Source organism: Mirounga angustirostris, unplaced genomic scaffold (assembly GCF_029215605.1).
Source record: "Mirounga angustirostris isolate CCGP_5_RB_7025 unplaced genomic scaffold, mMirAng1.0.hap1 SCAF_15, whole genome shotgun sequence".
NCBI classification, from domain to species: domain Eukaryota; kingdom Metazoa; phylum Chordata; class Mammalia; order Carnivora; family Phocidae; genus Mirounga; species Mirounga angustirostris.
In genome coordinates this window covers 11,942,768-11,960,001 of record NW_026991723.1, presented here as the reverse complement: position 1 = coordinate 11,960,001, position 17,234 = coordinate 11,942,768, and the positions used below count along the sequence as shown (strand labels likewise).

The 17,234-nt window shown below is 42.8% G+C and overlaps 1 protein-coding gene across 2 annotated transcripts in view; it reads right to left on the bottom strand.

Moving 5' to 3' along the window:
• The window catches only part of ENTREP1 (endosomal transmembrane epsin interactor 1), a 59,095-nt gene that overhangs the window by 14,738 nt on the left and 27,123 nt on the right, over positions 1–17,234 (bottom strand). Inside the window, exons 3-4 of one of the 2 annotated variants that reach the window (XM_045882227.3) lie at positions 8,391–8,501; positions 1,643–1,771 (exon numbers count right to left, since the gene is read on the bottom strand). In XM_045882227.3, the coding sequence (XP_045738183.2) occupies positions 1,643–1,771; positions 8,391–8,501 (240 nt within the window). The remainder of the gene's footprint in view (positions 1–1,642; positions 1,772–8,390; positions 8,502–17,234) is intronic. The other variant, XM_054509158.2, reaches the window with a different exon arrangement.

Genomic DNA, 17,234 nt, shown 5'->3' with positions numbered 1-17,234 from the left:
GCTTCTCCCTCTCCCACTCCCCCTGCTTGTGTTCCCTCTCTCGCTGTGTGTGTCTCTCTCTCTATGTCAAATAAATAAATGAAATCTTAAAAAAAAAAAAAAAAAAGCTGATGACCAGAAGGCAAGAGAAAAACTGTTTTAAATAATAATAATGATGTCGCAATAAGGCAATTCTCGTGGGAAGATAGATTTCAAGGACTTTGATGTCTGGCTCGTGCTAAGTGCCAAATAAATACTGGTTATTAATATGGCTCTCATGCAGTCATATAAGCATCGTAATTTTAAAAAACTTATCTTAGAGGCTTCCTGTCCCAGAAAGCCCTGGTATTACAAGTTTTCTTTTTGCCAGCATCAGAACATTGTCTGGAAATGTTCCTTCCAGAAGAGCAATGAGTGTCTCTTCTGAAGTTGGTGTCCCCAGTGATAGCAATTCTAGTCTCCCACTGGGGACGGCCTGCTGTTTTATCTGTGGCCACTGATTCTATTTTGGGAGCGATTGGCAGAGCTCCCCTGGGCACCCAGCTACGACAGCGTGGGGGGCAGGCCAGCCAGAGTATAAAGAGGGCATCTCTTCTCCAAACCCACGTCTCAAAATAGTGGTAAGGGCAATTCCAGAAGTTTCTTTTGCCACAGTCCTGGCTCCTTAGTGAGGCTTTCCCCAAGAGGGGTCTTGGCTCAAAGTTTGGGGATGACTCAGCTACGAGAAATCCAGAAGCCAAAGATAGAAGGCCACTTTTACATTCTCAGAGAGCTGGCAGTGGAGAGACTCCTCCTTCAAACAAAAAAACAAACCCAAAACAAAGACCTGAAGAAAGCCCTCAGCGAGGAATTATCCAAGAACTAATAATCTCACGGTTCACCAACTGATCTTGTCACTCACTGGGCTAATGAGCCCCTGTGAGTCAGGACTCAACTTTTATCCAAGTCCCTAATAAAGGGTAATTCTGTACTTCTCTGCAACTGGTATCATTTATTTTTAATCTCTCACTCATTCTAGTTGCTGCCTATGAAACAAGAGGTAAGGTGCATGAATGTCCCTTGCATTTTCTAACCGATTATCTATCCTAGGCCTCTGGGTCCTGGCTCGGCAGCACCCAACAGCCCACGGGACTCACTGAAACCAACAAAGGAGCATCAGAACAAGGACAAATGGGCAGGCAGTTGAAAGGTTTTGCCCAAAGCAGGGGCGCGTGGCTGGCTCAGTCGGTAGAGCATGCAACTCTTAATCTCAGGCTCGTGAGTTCAAGACCCACGTGGGTGGAAAGCCTACTTTAAATAAAAAAAGTTAAGGTTTTGCTAAAAGTTGCATCACCTATGTGTAGCTACATCGTGTGTATGGATGGATATACATGTATATACATATATATACACTCATATGTATGCATTTAGACTCCTTTACATTTTTTGCTATCTTGTAACTCTTGAACACAAAGAAAGCCATCCATTCATTACTTAAGAGACACACAATCATCTGTGCTTCTTCCTGAAGTCACTCCTGTCTCTGGGTCAGATGAGGGTTGGCTCCTATCTGCAGCCCAACTGATTGAGGGAGGTAACAGAGTAAGGATATTTCAAGTAACTTTGCCTTCTTTGAGGGCTCTGTAGTGTATTTACTGATGGGGGTGGGATCCGCTCAAGGTACCTTAAGTAGAAGGTGAACAGCACTACAAGACTGAACCGGAAAGAGTTTCAAGGCATTTTCTTTGTCCGTGCATTTGGCTGGCTGGAATTCTTCACAACAGAAGCAAATCTTTCCTTCGCCTAAGTCCACCTTAAGGGGAGAAAGGCAGAACCATAATTTCATTATTGAGAATAAATATGCAGGCGACACATTGGAGCACCAATCCTACAGAATGAGACATGGTGGTATCTGGATCCATCAGGATAGGCTAGGGTATGCTGTGGACGAGAAGGTTATTTCTTGAATATGCTAATGCCCACTGTAGGTCAGCAGGGTGTTCTGCTCATCTTAGTCCATTAGGAACCCAGGTTGATGAAGCACACACCATTTTAGGATTAATGATCACTGTACCAGAGAGGTGGAGAGCATATGATAAAACGCACGTTGGCACTTAAAGTAAGGTTGCTGGATAAAACATGGGACACCCAGTTAAAAAACCATTTGCTGTTTATTTGAAATTCAGATTTAATTGGGTGCCCTGTGTTTTTACTTGCTAAATCTCGTAATTCTAGCTTAAATCTTCCTCTTGCAAATGACCCTCATCGCTTTAGCTCACACTTCATTGCCAAAGTGAACCTTACAGCCCTACCTAACTCCAAGAGGGCAAGGAAGTTCAAGCTACCATGTGCCCGTGAGAAACACAGGGTATATTTGGTGAACGGTAGCCCTAAACCAGGTAGGCTTAAGGGATCTCTCAGTGTGACATCTTCAATGTGGTCACAGATTTGAAGTGATGATATCAGTGATGAGTAATCTCTTGTAGTGAAATGTTTTGCAAACTTGCAACCCCTTTTCGAAGTCTCCCTTGACTCAAGTTGTGAGAATATGCAACACCTGGTTTTGGCTAATTAAGACCCATAATTTGGGAGCAGAGGTTCATTCTTACTCGCTTTGCCTCTTGAGTTGTTGAAGTTGGCTATTCTATTTTGGTTAAAAGGGAAAGCCATGCCTTTGTCATACCTGTTAAGTAGGCAGCTTTGACCACACTGGCTGCAAAATTCTTCAGGAAACTTTTTTTTTTTTTTAATATTTTATTTATTTGACAGAGAGAGACACAGCGAGAGAGGGAACACAAGCAGGGGGAGTGGGGGAGGGAGAAGCAGGCTTCCCGCCGAGCAGGGAGCCCGATGCGGGGCTCGATCCCAGGACCCTGGCATCATGACCTGAGCCGAAGGCAGACGCTTAACGACTGAGCCCCTCTTCAGGAATCTTTAAGAATAACTGAACGTCTACAATGTTAGAGTTACCTAAGAGAGAAAAAGGGTCTTTTTTCTTATTGAATTAAGATTCTTACTTTCTAACCACACTTACTCTCTAGTTACTCTCTACTAACAAATTTATGGTATTTTTCCAAATTAAGAGAAAATACAGTTCCCTTATAATATAAGTTGATTAGGAAGCAAAGGGAAAAATTTCCACTAAAGATTACATATTTTCTTTGGATGTAAAACTTACATACACACACACAAAATTTACATACACAAATCTTAAGCATACCATTTGCAGAATTTTAAGCAATGCATACCCCTGTGCACCCCGAACCCATATCAACATACAGAACACAGCATCACCAGAGAAAATTCCATCATGCCCTTCCCCATCAATCCCTGCCCCCACCCTTCTACAGGCAAATACTTTATTTTTTCCACAGGATTAGTTTTGCCTCTTCCAAAACTCCATGGATCCTGTAACATTTTTTATTCTCTATCCCTAAACCACATTAAAGGGTGCATTATTATATCAAACACCGATGCCCAGATTTTTATATAAAATCTGCCTCTGATACAAAGAATTACAACAGCTAGAGTTACCTTGATGGACTCCATCTCTATCCATTCATTTCCACTTGGTTTCTGTCTTTTCCTGATTTGCCCACAGAGACTGTTGTCTCAACAACGTCCCCACACCTAGATCCACAATCCGACCCCCAGACACACACAAAAGCAAGACTGTCTGAGTCTGAATTTTTCTTCCACTGTCTCACATTATTGAAGGCACATCCTGCTGCTGAAATCTACACTAGAGTTTTGCCTTCTAAGGGAAAACTACTGTGGCCATTCAGACAGGATTTCTCTAGGCAGGGTCTGGGGGGGCTGGGTATTTTATTTCCTCTCGGGGATCACTAGCTTTCTCTTAGCCCCTCTTCCATAAATTAATAATAGTCCTTACCCTGGGCTAAATTCAGCAGGTAAGTATTACTCCTAATGGGCTTCTTCCTTTGAAGTCCAGGTGAGAACCCCCTGATTTAATACTAACAGTACTATTTAGTAGTTACAAATAAGCAGCCATCAAGTTGCTCCATTCTGCTCATGTACCCAAGGCCCTCTTCTTCCCAAACACCAACCACGCTCACTTTTCTCAACACCATGCAGTGCAGGTTTCCATTTCTTGTACTTAGATAAGCTTCAAAATCTTACCTAAGGATTCTGCCTCCTGCAGGTAATATCCAGTGTCATCTTACAAAGTACTCCCCTCCCACTCGAGTCCACTCTTGGTAAAAGGCGTTCAGTTAAGAGAGAAAAAGGCCTGTGTGGGTCACACATACACACAGCAGCATTTTTTACACACAACCAGACTTGTATGTACCTGGAAACCTCAGCTATCTGGAACTTCCAGGCTGAACTGGTCCAGATGCAACAATTTTCCAGATGGGTGAAGGTTAATCTCTTTATACAAGGCTTTTGGAGAGTTTAATCATTATCCAAATAAAAATGAATATCAGTGGCTGTGCCCAGCTGACACGGGAGCCCTGAGGCTCTGTACAAAATGGTACCAGGCAATGGCGCATTTTGGATTTCTTGTTCTTTCTGTTCCTGACCCTTCACCTCCCTTCTTAATCCCGGCTCTGCCCCAGTATTTCTGCAAAGTTATTCCAACTTCTCTTCGATCTCTTAACCATCCACAAACAACCTCGTTCAAGCCCCTACATGAAAACCATCCACCCTTCCACCCTGATACTATTCCCTGACACCACCAGGCCCTCCTCGCCCTTTCCTCATCACCAGGATTATGGTTCTCAACACTGGCTGCTCATTAGCATCTTCTACGAAGCTTTCAAAAAAGGAGGACACCTTCTCTTGCAATGAGGGAACTGCAAGCTAACATAACAAGGAGCTCTCACACCAGCCCCATCAGACTGATGAACACTAGAGAGAAACGCTTGCAGTTGGCAAAGGGTCACTGGTAGAAAAGTAAGTTGAACCTTTTAATAAAGGAACCGGCCATATATTTTAAATTGGAAATACTTATTCCCCAGCCACTTTGGGAAACTGTTTAGCAGTTTCTTATAAAGTTACACAGACCTACTTTTACCATGTGACTGAGCAATCCCACACCTCTTTATTTACTAAAGAGAAATGAGAAGGGGCCCACAAGAAAAACCACAACTTTACAAAAATGTTTACAAGAGCTCTGTTAATAATACCCCCAAACTGGAAACAATGGAAATGTCCATCAACAGGAGAGTGGATTAAACAAAATGTGATATTTTTATACAATGTAATCCTGACGTGCAAAAAAAAGAGCAACTGACACAACACAAAATCATGGATGAATCTCAAAATTGTTGTGCTGAGCAAAATAAGACAGAGACAAAAAGGTACATACCCTATGACTCCATTTGGGTGAAATGCAAGAACAGACAAAACTAATGTTCTAGATCTTGTTTGGGGTGTATACATGAGTATGTTCATTTGTCAAGATGAATGTATACATTGGTCAAAACTCAAGGAACTGCACACTTCAGGTCTGTGCATTTCACTGTAAATTCTACCTCCATTTAAAAAAAATGGATAGAGTCACCAAAGGGTTGAATGTGGAATTTTTTTAAAAAAATGAGACAAACAGAAGAAAAACTACAGCTTCCCCCACCAGGAATGATGTCCGACCTGGGAGCTTCCTCCGACTGGCAAAAATCAAATCGGCCAGGGGATGTGCAGGATGGTATGCATGGCTACATTGTTTTTATCAGCCAAAACCCAAACCACCACAGACCACAAGGCAATAGAGAACTAACCTGTTCGAAACAAAGACGAGTGTTAGATCTGTAAGTGAGAAACACAGTATGTAGGGGAGTGGATAAATACATTTTTGAAAAATAAATCACAATGAGGTCCACCCCCTACGTATTTATGTGAGATAATGTGAACACATGGAGGGAGACCCCCGGCTTGTTAGCAGGGATTTGGGGTGACTAGCATGGTGGAGAGGGAATGAGGAAGAGTGTCCCCTCCCCCAAAAAGATTTTATTGGTCAAATAGCCTCCCTAATGAAAAACAACAATTATGATACGGTCCCACTGATGGAAATCGTGTGTTTTTATGCATATAAAGAGGTGCCCCAAAAATCTGCCAAACGGTTAAACGTGCTTACCCAGAAGAGTGAGATTTTTTTTAAGTTCTGTCCTATACTTTTATGACTTGCCCAAATTTTTACAGCTTTATAATCAGATACAATCACAGAATTGGTTTTGTGGTGGGTAAAAAAGGTTTAATTAAAAACAGGGGCGCCTGGGTGGCTTAGTTGGTTCAGCAACTGCCTTCGGCTCAGGTCATGATCCCAGGGTCCTGGGATCGAGTCCCACATCGGGCTCCCGGCTCAGCGGGGAGCCTGCTTCTCCCTCTGACCCTCTCCTCTCTCATGCTGTTTCTCTCTCGCTCGCTCTCCAATAAATAAATAAATAAAATCTTTAAAAAAAAATATATATATATATATAAAAAGATACAGATGCCTAGACCCACCCCCCACCAGGCCAACTGAGAATCTTTGGGAATGTGGCCCCAGTTAGGGGATTCTTTACAAAGTTCCCCCAGGTGAGTCTAATGGGCACCCAGGGTAGAGAACCACAGAATTTCCCAGAAAAGTCCATTAACTATACCCTTGACCCCTTGCAATCTGGCTTCTGCTTTTCCAAGAGCTACCAAGGCTCATTTCCCACCACTGCCCTCTGAGTACTCTCCTCTCTCAGGCTCTACCCACTCTCCTTATCTATTCATCATTCAAGGTCCATCTCAAATACCTATATTCCTTATCTTCCCCCGGATACAAGCCCTTCTTTCTCTGCATGCCCCAGGCGCTGTGTCTCACTCTGACGGCCAAACCCAGTGGATCTACCTGTAGCTGGGCACGTATTCATTCCCTCCACAAACACCACTCAAGCATTTGCCGTGTTTATCCTGTTCCTCTTGCATGTGATAAACTTCTAGGTCAGGAACGTGGTCTGACTTTCCTTTCTACTCTCCGCAGCCTCTAAGCAGTGTCTTGACATAAGAGATGCTACAATTTCGCCAAACTGTCTTTCCAGATACTGGGACTTACCACTTTCAGCCTGTGTCTGGTCTCTTCGCCCCTTTGCTGTGTGATTAGTAATTGGAAAACCAAGGTTGGTTCAACATCCCCCCCCGCCTGGAACTCTGTATGTGAAGGAGTGGGAGGCAGTGCAGGGGGACCATTGGGAACTCCCAAATTAATAGAGAAGCTGACATTGCCCTTGGGGAGATTCCAGCTCAGAAGAACAGAGAAGACAGGTGTATGAATGTCTCTAGTCCAAAAAACGAAAAGGATAAATGCCTGAGAGAGGTACATATAGGACATTTTAGAAGATTATCTTTCCTGGGGGTTCACGGATTGTTTCCTGAAGGAGGTAATCTTTGAATGGGTCTGTAAAGGACTGATATCATTTGGAGGAACAAGGACTGAGGGATAGTGAATTTGGGGGGGGAGAGAAGGTGTTGTTAAAAGTATGAAAGTAGGGCAACGCCAGGCAAGCTTTGGAGCAATGACAGGGTGAGCTGCCTCTGGGAGCGGGCAGGATGAGGGCGAACTGCAGAGGGCCTTAAAAACCAGAAAAGCCTGGGATCCCGTAACATACGGTTAATAACCAATGGGGTGACAAAATCAGAAAACTTGTAAAGCAGTGTTAGAAAGAGCAATGGGTTTGTGGTGAGTCCCTGAGGAGTCTTCCTAATGCGGAAGGCCCGGGCTTTATCACAGCCAGGAAGGTGGGGGAGCTGTTTAATATGGATAGAGTTTCAGTTTTGCAACAAGAAAAATGTTCTGGAGATTGGTTGCACAACAATGTGGATGTCCTTCAACTACTAAACTTAACTCTTAAAAATGAAGATGGCACATTTTATGCTACTACATGCATTTTACCAGTCAAAAAATGAAAAGAAAATATTCGGAGATTGTGCAGGTCCATAACCTCTTAACCACAACTCTGAAATTCAAAAAGCCCCGAAAACCAGACGTTGTGATTACAACCTGCTGCCCCGGAGTCCAGCGGGGTGCTTGCTACAGTGTAAGTAACGTATGCATCAGGTTTCTCGTCTCAAAATCGGGGAAACTCTGAATGCTGAAACACAGCCAGCCTCCAGAGATTTTGGAGAAAGGACTGCTGACCTGTATTCTGATCATCTCCGTTTTCCCTCTTCGGATGAGAGCAGACCGATACTGTTTGTGGACACCTGACCGATCCATTCCCTAACTAACGACGCGCTATCTTACTGTGCTTACTGGGGCTCTCCTAGCTGGTCCCTGCTTTGGAAAAGAAATACCTGAAGTCGGTCAGGGGACGTGGGAAAACGAAACAAAGGGCGGGCTTCACTCGAGGGAGCTTGCTGGGTGCACACTGCGCGCACCCTACGCCCCCCCACCCCCCGGGAAAGCCAGGGTCCGTGCAGGCGCGCAGCGATGGTTTAGGACAACTTACCAGATCACACCTGGGCACGCTGGACACAAACTGGGCCCCCTGGCAGCCGAGGATAAATCCAGCTAGATTTAAGAGGACACACACCACAGAGAGCAGCACAAAGAGATTCACCTGAAGTGGCAGGAAAAGAGGCCATTAGAAAAGACAATAGCTAAAATCAGAGTTTTGTCTGAGTAAAAAGAAAAAAAAATTCATATTCTCTTCCTAGAGGGCACACGTTTTTTTTTTTTAAAAAGTCCGAACCATGTTTTCAATGTACCAACCTTTTGTTCACGTTGTAGAATTTTTAAACTGTGTTGAGGAAGACCACGGACTCTCAAGTCTTCTCAATAATTTCAAGTCCCTAATTTTTTTTCTCTCTTTGCATCTAAGGAAGTTCTGACTCCCTCAGCGCTGATCTGTCCCTTGCATGAAGCCCTGGCCAATTCCTCCTTGAGCCGTTGCTATTTTTTTCTGAGTTTTGCAGGATCAATGGTAAGTAGACAAATGGAGAATTCTAGCATGTGAGTGGAACCCAGGAAAATCAGAGCACTCAGAGCCCTTACTGGACAGAAGTGACAGTGTACAAGTAAAAACAAAGCTAAGTCTTTTCTCAGTTCCAAAGAGTGTAGGTATTAAAGAATAAGTCCACAGTGATCTTCTATATATTTTTCTCCAAAGCTAAATGTTCCAAATGTTACACTAAATAATTCAGAATTAGTAGAAATCAACCAAAAAGCCAGATTTTACTTAGTACCAATGAGGGACTACTACAGCTTTTCAACCTGAGAACTATATTTATTATCAAAATCAAATCTTATCGCAAATATAAAAGATTGGAGCTAATGATGATCAGCGTTAGCACCAAGCATCAGTTCGGGTAGCAAATGCCAGAGTTGGGCTGGTGAGTGAGTTCGCATATGAACTCTAGTTTGGAAAGTTTGTTTTTTGTTGCTGGTATTCCAAGAAGCTTGAAAACGTCTCCCCTAAACCCATGTAATGAGTCAATATTTAATATCACATGATGCCCCTCTCCCTAAGAGGAATTCTTTCTGCCTCTCCAGGAGTAGTCGGGCCTCGCTTCTCTCCTTGTTTTGTTAATCTGTAAAAGGACTATGCACTCTGTCATCAAATCTTGGGGGAAATGCTGGCCGAAGCTGCTGTGTTACTGTTTCTCCTGATTCGTCAGTGTCTGTAGGGCTTAACTGGATCAGCAGAGAGCACAGCCCCCTTGAGCACTCTGTCAGTCATTATCATGTCAGAGCTTTGGAAAATGAGGACGCAAAGTTGGCCAAATGAGGATGCAAAGTTGGCCACGGACAGAACATGGTCTTCTTACCTGGGCTGTGCCTATGGACTGGCAGCAGCTACTCCAAGAGACCTAATACATCTGGAATCTTCACACCCAGCAACACAATTGTTTTACTATGGGGAAGTCTAACTTCCCTTTGAAAAGTATCTTTTCATGCAATACCAGATGCCTTGAAAAGAGTGTGGTTATAATCCTTATGCCCACCAGCACATCATAAACCTTCGTAACTTTGGGGCCCCCGTGGTTGGCTCAGTCGGTTGAGCGCAACTCTTGGTTTCAGCTCAGGTCATGATCTCAGGGTCTTGAGATCAAGCCCCACGCAGGGCTCTGTGCTCAGCACAGAGTCTGCTTCTCCCTCTCCCTCTGCTCCTCCCCTGCTCTCTCTCTGTCTCTCAAATAAATAAATAAAATCTTGTAAAAATAAAATAATAAATCTTCGTAACTAAAAATTAGCAGCATCAGATATAGAATGAGTGAGGGTTCATTACTTCCAGCACTGGTCCCCAAATCTCTTTATTAAAATCTTCAATCCAACTCATTAAATGACACTGTTAAGAAAACCAATAGGTGGGCGCCTGGGTGGCTCAGTTGGTTGAGTGACTGCCTTCGGCTCAGGTCATGATCCTGGAGTCCTGGGATCGAGTCCCACATCGGGCTCCCTGCTCAGCAGGGAGTCTGCTTCTCCCTCTGACCCTCCCCCCTCTCATGCTCTCTCTATCTCATTCTCTCTCTCAAATAAATAAATAAAATTTAAAAAAAAAAGAAATAAAACCAATAGGCAAGCCACAGACTGGGAGAAAATCTTTCATGCATATATTAAACAAAGAACCTTTATCCAGGATATAGAAATAACTCCTCAATTCAATAAAAAAAAAAAAAAAAACCACAGACAACACAAAAAAATCAGGCAAAAGACTTGAACAAGATATTTCACAAAGGAAGATATAGGAATGGCCAATAAGCCCATGAAAAGTTACTCAAAATCATTAGTCATCACGAATGCAAATTAAAACCACAGTGAGATACCACTTCACATCAACTAGAATGGTTAAAATTAGGAAGAATGACAACATCAAGTGTTGGTGAGGATCAGGAGCACACAGACTCTCCTGCATTGCTTGTCTGAGTATAAAATGGTTCTGCCACTTCTTAAAAACTAAATATAAATCTTCCATGCCAAAGAATTCCAAATACCATTGACTCTTGTACAATGCAGGGCTGAGGGGTGCCAACCCCCAACCCCGGCATGCAGTGCAAAATCGGAGTACGACTTCTGACTGCCTATAAACTTAACTATTAATAGTCTATTATTGACCAGAAGCCTTGCTGATAACAGTCGATTAACACATATTTTGCATGTTATATGTATTATATACTGCATTCTTACAACAAAGTAAGCTAGAGAAAAGAACATGTTACTAAGAAAATCATAAGGAAGAGAAAATATATTTATAATACTGTACTATATTTATTAGAAACAAAATCTGGGGCGCCTGGGTGGCTCAGTCGGTTGAGCGTCTGCCTTCGGCTTGGGTCATGATCCCAGAATCCTGGGATGGAGCCCAACATCTGGCTCCCTGCTGAGTGGGGAGTCTACTTCTCCCTCTCCCTCTGTGTGCTCTCTCTCTCTCTCTCTCTCAAATAAATAAATCTAAAAAAAAGAATAGAAAAAAGAAAAGATCTGCATTTAAATGGACCCATGCAGTTCAAATCCCTGTTGTTCAAAGGTCAACTGTAATTTATGGAGATACTCCACCCTTGACTCCCTACTCCTTAAGTATGGGTTGTACCAGGTGAGTTCCTTCCAAAGAATACAGTATAGAAAGGAGAGGGAGAGTAATCTTCTGGTGGAGAAACTTTACAAACTTGACATCAACCAGAGGACCAAGGTTAATATCGCTGATAAGTCATGTGGACGGCGTGTACCCTTGATATGATGTGATGAAAATGGCATTTTACCTCCGTGTTCTTCCTCTACCAAACTGATAATAACCTCAGTCTAATCATAAGAAAAACATCAGACAATCCCAACTGAGGTCCATGCTGCAAAGTACCTGACAAGTACTCCTCAAAATGGTCAAGGTCCTCAAAAACAAGGGAAATCTGAAAAACTGTCACAGCCAAGTGGAGCCTAAGGAGACATGACAAGCAAACGTAATGTGGTCTCTTAGGCTGGAATAATGGACAGAAAAAGAACATTAGATATAAACTAAGAGAATCTGAAAAGTATGGATTTTAGTTGAAAATAATGTATCAATATTGGTTCGTTACTTGTGACAAATGTACTATGTACTATATTAAGATGTCAATGATGGGGAAATAGTATGGCATATACAGAACTTCTCTTTATTATCTTTGAAATACTTCCGTAAATCTAAAATTATTCTACAGTAAAACGTGTATTTAAAAACTGCAAAAAGAAAATCTGAATATACGCCTACCTTAAGACCTGCTATTCCACTCCTAGGAATAGACCCAGAGAAATAAGTGCAGTTACCCACAAAAAGACTTACAGAGAAATGTTTATAGCAGTTTTATGCATACTAGACCAAAAATGAAAATAACTCAAAATATCCAACAGCAGGAGAATAAGTAAACAAACTGTGGTATTTTCGGGGCGCTAGGGTGGCTCAGTCATCAAGTGTCTGCCTTCGGCTTAAGTCATGGTCCCAGGGTCCTGGGATCGAGCCCCACATCGGGCTCCCTGCTCGGTGGGAAGCCTGCTTCTCCCTCTCCCACTCTCCCTGCTTGTGTTCCCTCTCAGGCTCTATCTCTCTTTGTCAAATAAATGAATAAAATCTTTAAAAAAAATTTGTGGTATTTTCAAACAATAGAATACTTCCAGCAATAAAAAGGAACACACTACTGATATACAACAACACAAAGAAGTTCAAAGACGTTGAGTGAAGTAAGCCAGATATTATATGATTCCACTTACATGAAGTTCAAGAATAGATAAAAATAATCATGGTGATAGAAATCAGAAGAGTGGTGCCTATTTGGTGGGGGGAAGGGATTGACTGGGAAGAAAGAAGAGAATTTTCTGAAATGATAGCAATGTTCCATATCTTGTTTGGGATGTTGGCTACATCGGTATATCCAACTCTCAAAACTTAGCTAACTGAACACTTTTGATCAGGGATTTATATAAATTATATTTACTATATTAAAAAGAAAGTAAGAAAGACAATTCTGAATCCATCTGCCAAGACAGGAGTGTGAGATCATACAATGAATGGGGCTATTTCTTGAATGTCAGAATAACAAACAAGCTTAGAGAATGCTCCAGAGGTTAACTGCCTGGTAGGCTTAGCTTCTCTCCTGCACTGGATGGGCTGCCAATGAGAAGTCAAAGTCAGATCACCAGAACGCCAACCCCAGAATGAGGACACAGCCAAGGCACATAGGCGGTGTACAAAATCACCATGCACTGTCCCCCAAACTTATTCCTTCGTGTGGCTTTTTTATTACTATCATTAAAACTCTGGCCAAGCTTATCGGCTATTTGGTCATTTGAATTATTCTAGTGTAGACAACGGCAGCATGTATCAGATATGGGGGCTATTAGGATACCAACCATGTCTCCTTCAGAGGCTGGATCGGGTTCAATGGTGTACAAAATTGGAGTTATAAGGGACCCACTTAGGATTTACAGGGACTTTCAGGATAGACCTCTCTGGCTTTAACCTAGTTAAAATCGTGTAACTTCCAAGACCCAAATTTCCCTCCCACTCATCACCAGGGTGTGTCCTCCCAAACAGAAGGCAGTAAAACATCAGCTACTAAGGAGGAACATGATGGTCACAAAGTCCACTCAGCTCTATCAGCAAAGGGGAAGAATTTCTTACATTTTTTATATTGTCATCATTCTTGCCTTTAAAAAAATCATTGCAGGTGATCTGAATTTCTCTTTCTGGCAACCACTTGAATTTGGAATCAAGACACCTGGTTCAAAATCAGGCTTTCTCCCTCGTTTGCTGTGATATTTTAAGCAACCTCGGTGAGACTCACTTTTCCCATCAAACAGGTCTATATTCCTAGCCACCTCACAAGAATAATGAGAGATTCACACAAAATGACATACATAAAAGTCCTTTGCATGCTGCAAAATACTATGCAATCGGTTTTATTATTAATAATAATAGGCACTTCCTCTTCGGGGGAGCAGCTTGTTATTACAAAATGAATTTCACAAAATGAATTTCACCATTTTGTTCTTAACACTGTGTGCCTGAGTTAATGGCAGCCGGAAGAGGTACTCTAATTGTAAGAATAATCTGCAGGTATACTGTTTCTAAAACTTCTCTAAAAAGAATTCTTCCTGCGGCCTGCAGGTAAGTTCCTACGGGAACTCACTCCATGCTGACCATTGACATTTGTGTGCGAGAGATCTCCTGATCTTCTCTCCTGCGCTCTTCCCAAGGAGGCTGGCCTACGAAGACTGTATCCATGGGGCCCCTTTGCCCTCTTGTCTTAAGGAAGTTCAGCCACTGGGGAGCCCTGGCAGAAGATTGGAGGGAGGGAGGAGAGTGAGTTTGGGCTACTTATTCTATAGGTTCCTTCTCTGTAGCCTCAGGCTGGCTGTGTCCCTTAATAGAAAGCCACAGTTTCTTTCAAGGAGTCCTCTGTACCTGACCCCGAATTCCAGATTCCGGTCAGGCCTAGGGACAGTCCTCACTTCACTGTTTCCTACACCTTGCGCATTCCTTTGTGAACAAGCCCTTTATTAACCTCTTCTCAAAATATAATTTTCTTGTTATCTGTGCCCTGCCAGGACCTTGACTGATACATTGTCTCTATAAATTTCTTCCTCATATTTGACCTAATTTTTTTCTGATCTTTCAGCTTCGTTCCTATTGTTCTCAACTCACAGTCATCACCACCTGCCCAGCGAAGGGAACACCATGGATTACATACAGTTCTGGAATTCTACCGAGACCAACTCATCACTGGGATTTACCATCAAGAAACGGAAAAGCCCAGAGTCAATTCAGAAATGTCTTTCTAGAACTTGGATTTTAGACACGAAAGACAGTGGGACCCAAAAAGTGAAGGGCTTGCCCTCTGTAACTGGCACTCTGGGGCTTTTAAGGGTAAGGTGCAAAATCCAAGATCCAAAGAGCTGGTCTTCTCCCAGGGACAGGCAACTGAGTGACACCTTTTATGCTTTTGGTTTTACTGTTACGAACTTGAGCCGGGAGTATTTTATGATACGTATATACCAGGTAGCTTGATGCAAAGGCATTATGTTTTTCATAATGGAATTCACCTCCACTCTGATCTCTTGCAGTTGTGCCCCCAGTTCTTTCCAGGTCTCAATTAAATGACCTAACAAAAGAATGTTTCGGGAACCTGAGGCCACCAAGAAGGAACATCACCTTCAATTTGCCCGTTTCTACCTGCTAAAAACTTCTCATAATCCCCATCACATAATATCATTAAATAATTATGCCTCTCACAGCTTGGTATTGTTGACTATCTTTTTTGGTACAAGATTTCATTCCCTAAATAGGTTGACCTTTCCCTACTGTCTAAGGACTTGTATTTTGCTGCTTCTTCCCTCCTGCTCCAAACTCAAGACGCAACTGAAACTCGCTCAGGCATGTTTAAATAAACAAATAGTTCCAGAGATCATGTGAAGGTAGCGTGGTTAAAAATGAGAGGTTTAATATGGTAGAGTGAACATAAGCATTTACTGCTACCAATTCCTAAAAACCCATTACAACCGCAGCAAAGGAAAAGTTTTAAATAGAGAAATCCATAAGGACAGGAAAACGGCATCAAAATTTTAAAAGCTGGAAAGCCAATGAGTCGGTGTGAACTGGACGCAGGGGTGCTGAGAAAAGACTCCTATGACAGCAGTGAGGGAAGCCAAAACCACAGGATCTTCTGCTCAGACTCTCCAAATGTTCAGAAATGGGCAATCGTGGTGAAAATGAGTCTAAAATCAGGACTGGCTGAGGGTCTAAGAAGCAGTTAGAAATTGGTACAACCACTCTGAAGAAGAATGGCACTTACTCTTTCTAACAAAATTCAACATATACCGCCGCTGTGACTCAGCAATTCACTTCTAGGCATATGCGCAAGACAAATTAATGCGTATGTCCCCAAAAAGACACACCCAGGCATGTCAGAGCACTGGTTCATAATAGCCCCAAACTGGAAACAACCCAAATGTCCAAGAATAGGAGAATGGATGAACAAATCAGAGGACGCTCATCAAGGGAATAAAACTTAGTGCTGTGGCCTGAATGTCTGTGTCTCCCTAAAATACATTTGTTGAGAGCCTAACTCCAAGATATTGGCATCGGGAGGTGGTGCCTCTGTGGGGAGATTAGGTCATGAGGGTGGAGACTTATGAATGGGATTAGTGAATCTGTGTGTGTGTGTGTGTGTGTGTGAGAGAGAGAGAGAGAGAGAGAGAGAGAGAGCGCGTGCACCCCCCCACACTTCCATTTAAATATCAAAAGCTCACCAAATTCTTTCCTCATGAAGAGAAACCTCTCAAAAACGTCCAATTTAAAAAATACTACAAAAATGTAGAATCATGAGCAAAGTTATAGGAGCACAGCATACAGGGAACAGGGGAAAGGACCCCATGGTAAGGCAGAATTTCTTCTTCATAAGCAAGGAACCTCAAAAGTATCCCTGAGATTTGTACTTTTTTTTTAAGAGATTTTATGTATTTATTTGACAGAGAGAGACACAGCAAGGGAGGGAACACAAGCAGGGGGAGTGGGAGAGGGAGAAGCAGGCTCTCCGCTGAGCAGGGAGCCCGATGCAGGGCCTGATCCCAGGACCCTGAGATCATAACCTGAGCCGAAGGCAGACGCTTAACGACTGAGCCACCCAGGTGCCCCAGATTTGTACATTTTCACCAGGAATTAGCAACTTCAGTTGTAAGTGCTTTAACCGAGGTTATAAGCTCACCTCGAAGCTGTGTCCCAAACTGATGACAATTTGTCTTACTCTGGTGGGGATGGGAAGAAGCCTTTCGCACCTATTGAGAAAGGGACTGGAAATAAATGTTGTTACATTTTAAACACTTTATAAAGGGCGCCTGGGTGGCTCAGTTGGTTGAGCGACTGCCTTCAGCTCAGGTCATGATCCCAGGGTCCTGGGATCGAGTCCCGCATTGGGCTCCCTGCTTGGCGGGAGGCCTGCTTCTCCCTCTCCCACTCCCCCTGCTTGTGTTCCCTCTCTCACTGTGTCTCTCTGTCAAATAAATAAATAAAAATCTTTAAAAAATAAAAAAAATAAAAATAAACACTTTATAAAAAGAGAATCTGGGGACAGCCACAGTGTGAATAAATCTGATACCTAAATATCTCTGAGAGGAAAGGGAGACAGCTGGTTCCATTCATAGCAACGGGCCTGTGTTTGGCTTGTTGGCAAAGAGAACAGTCTGGACGTTGGTAAAATATCTGCCAAGCTTCTGGAAGAAGTTTAAAGGATGTCAAGGAAGTGAAGCCCCAGAGTAGGTTCTTTTGGGATCCAAGGATTAAAGGCACACAGGCAAACCAAGTCAGTGCATGAGTGCACTCCTGAAATAG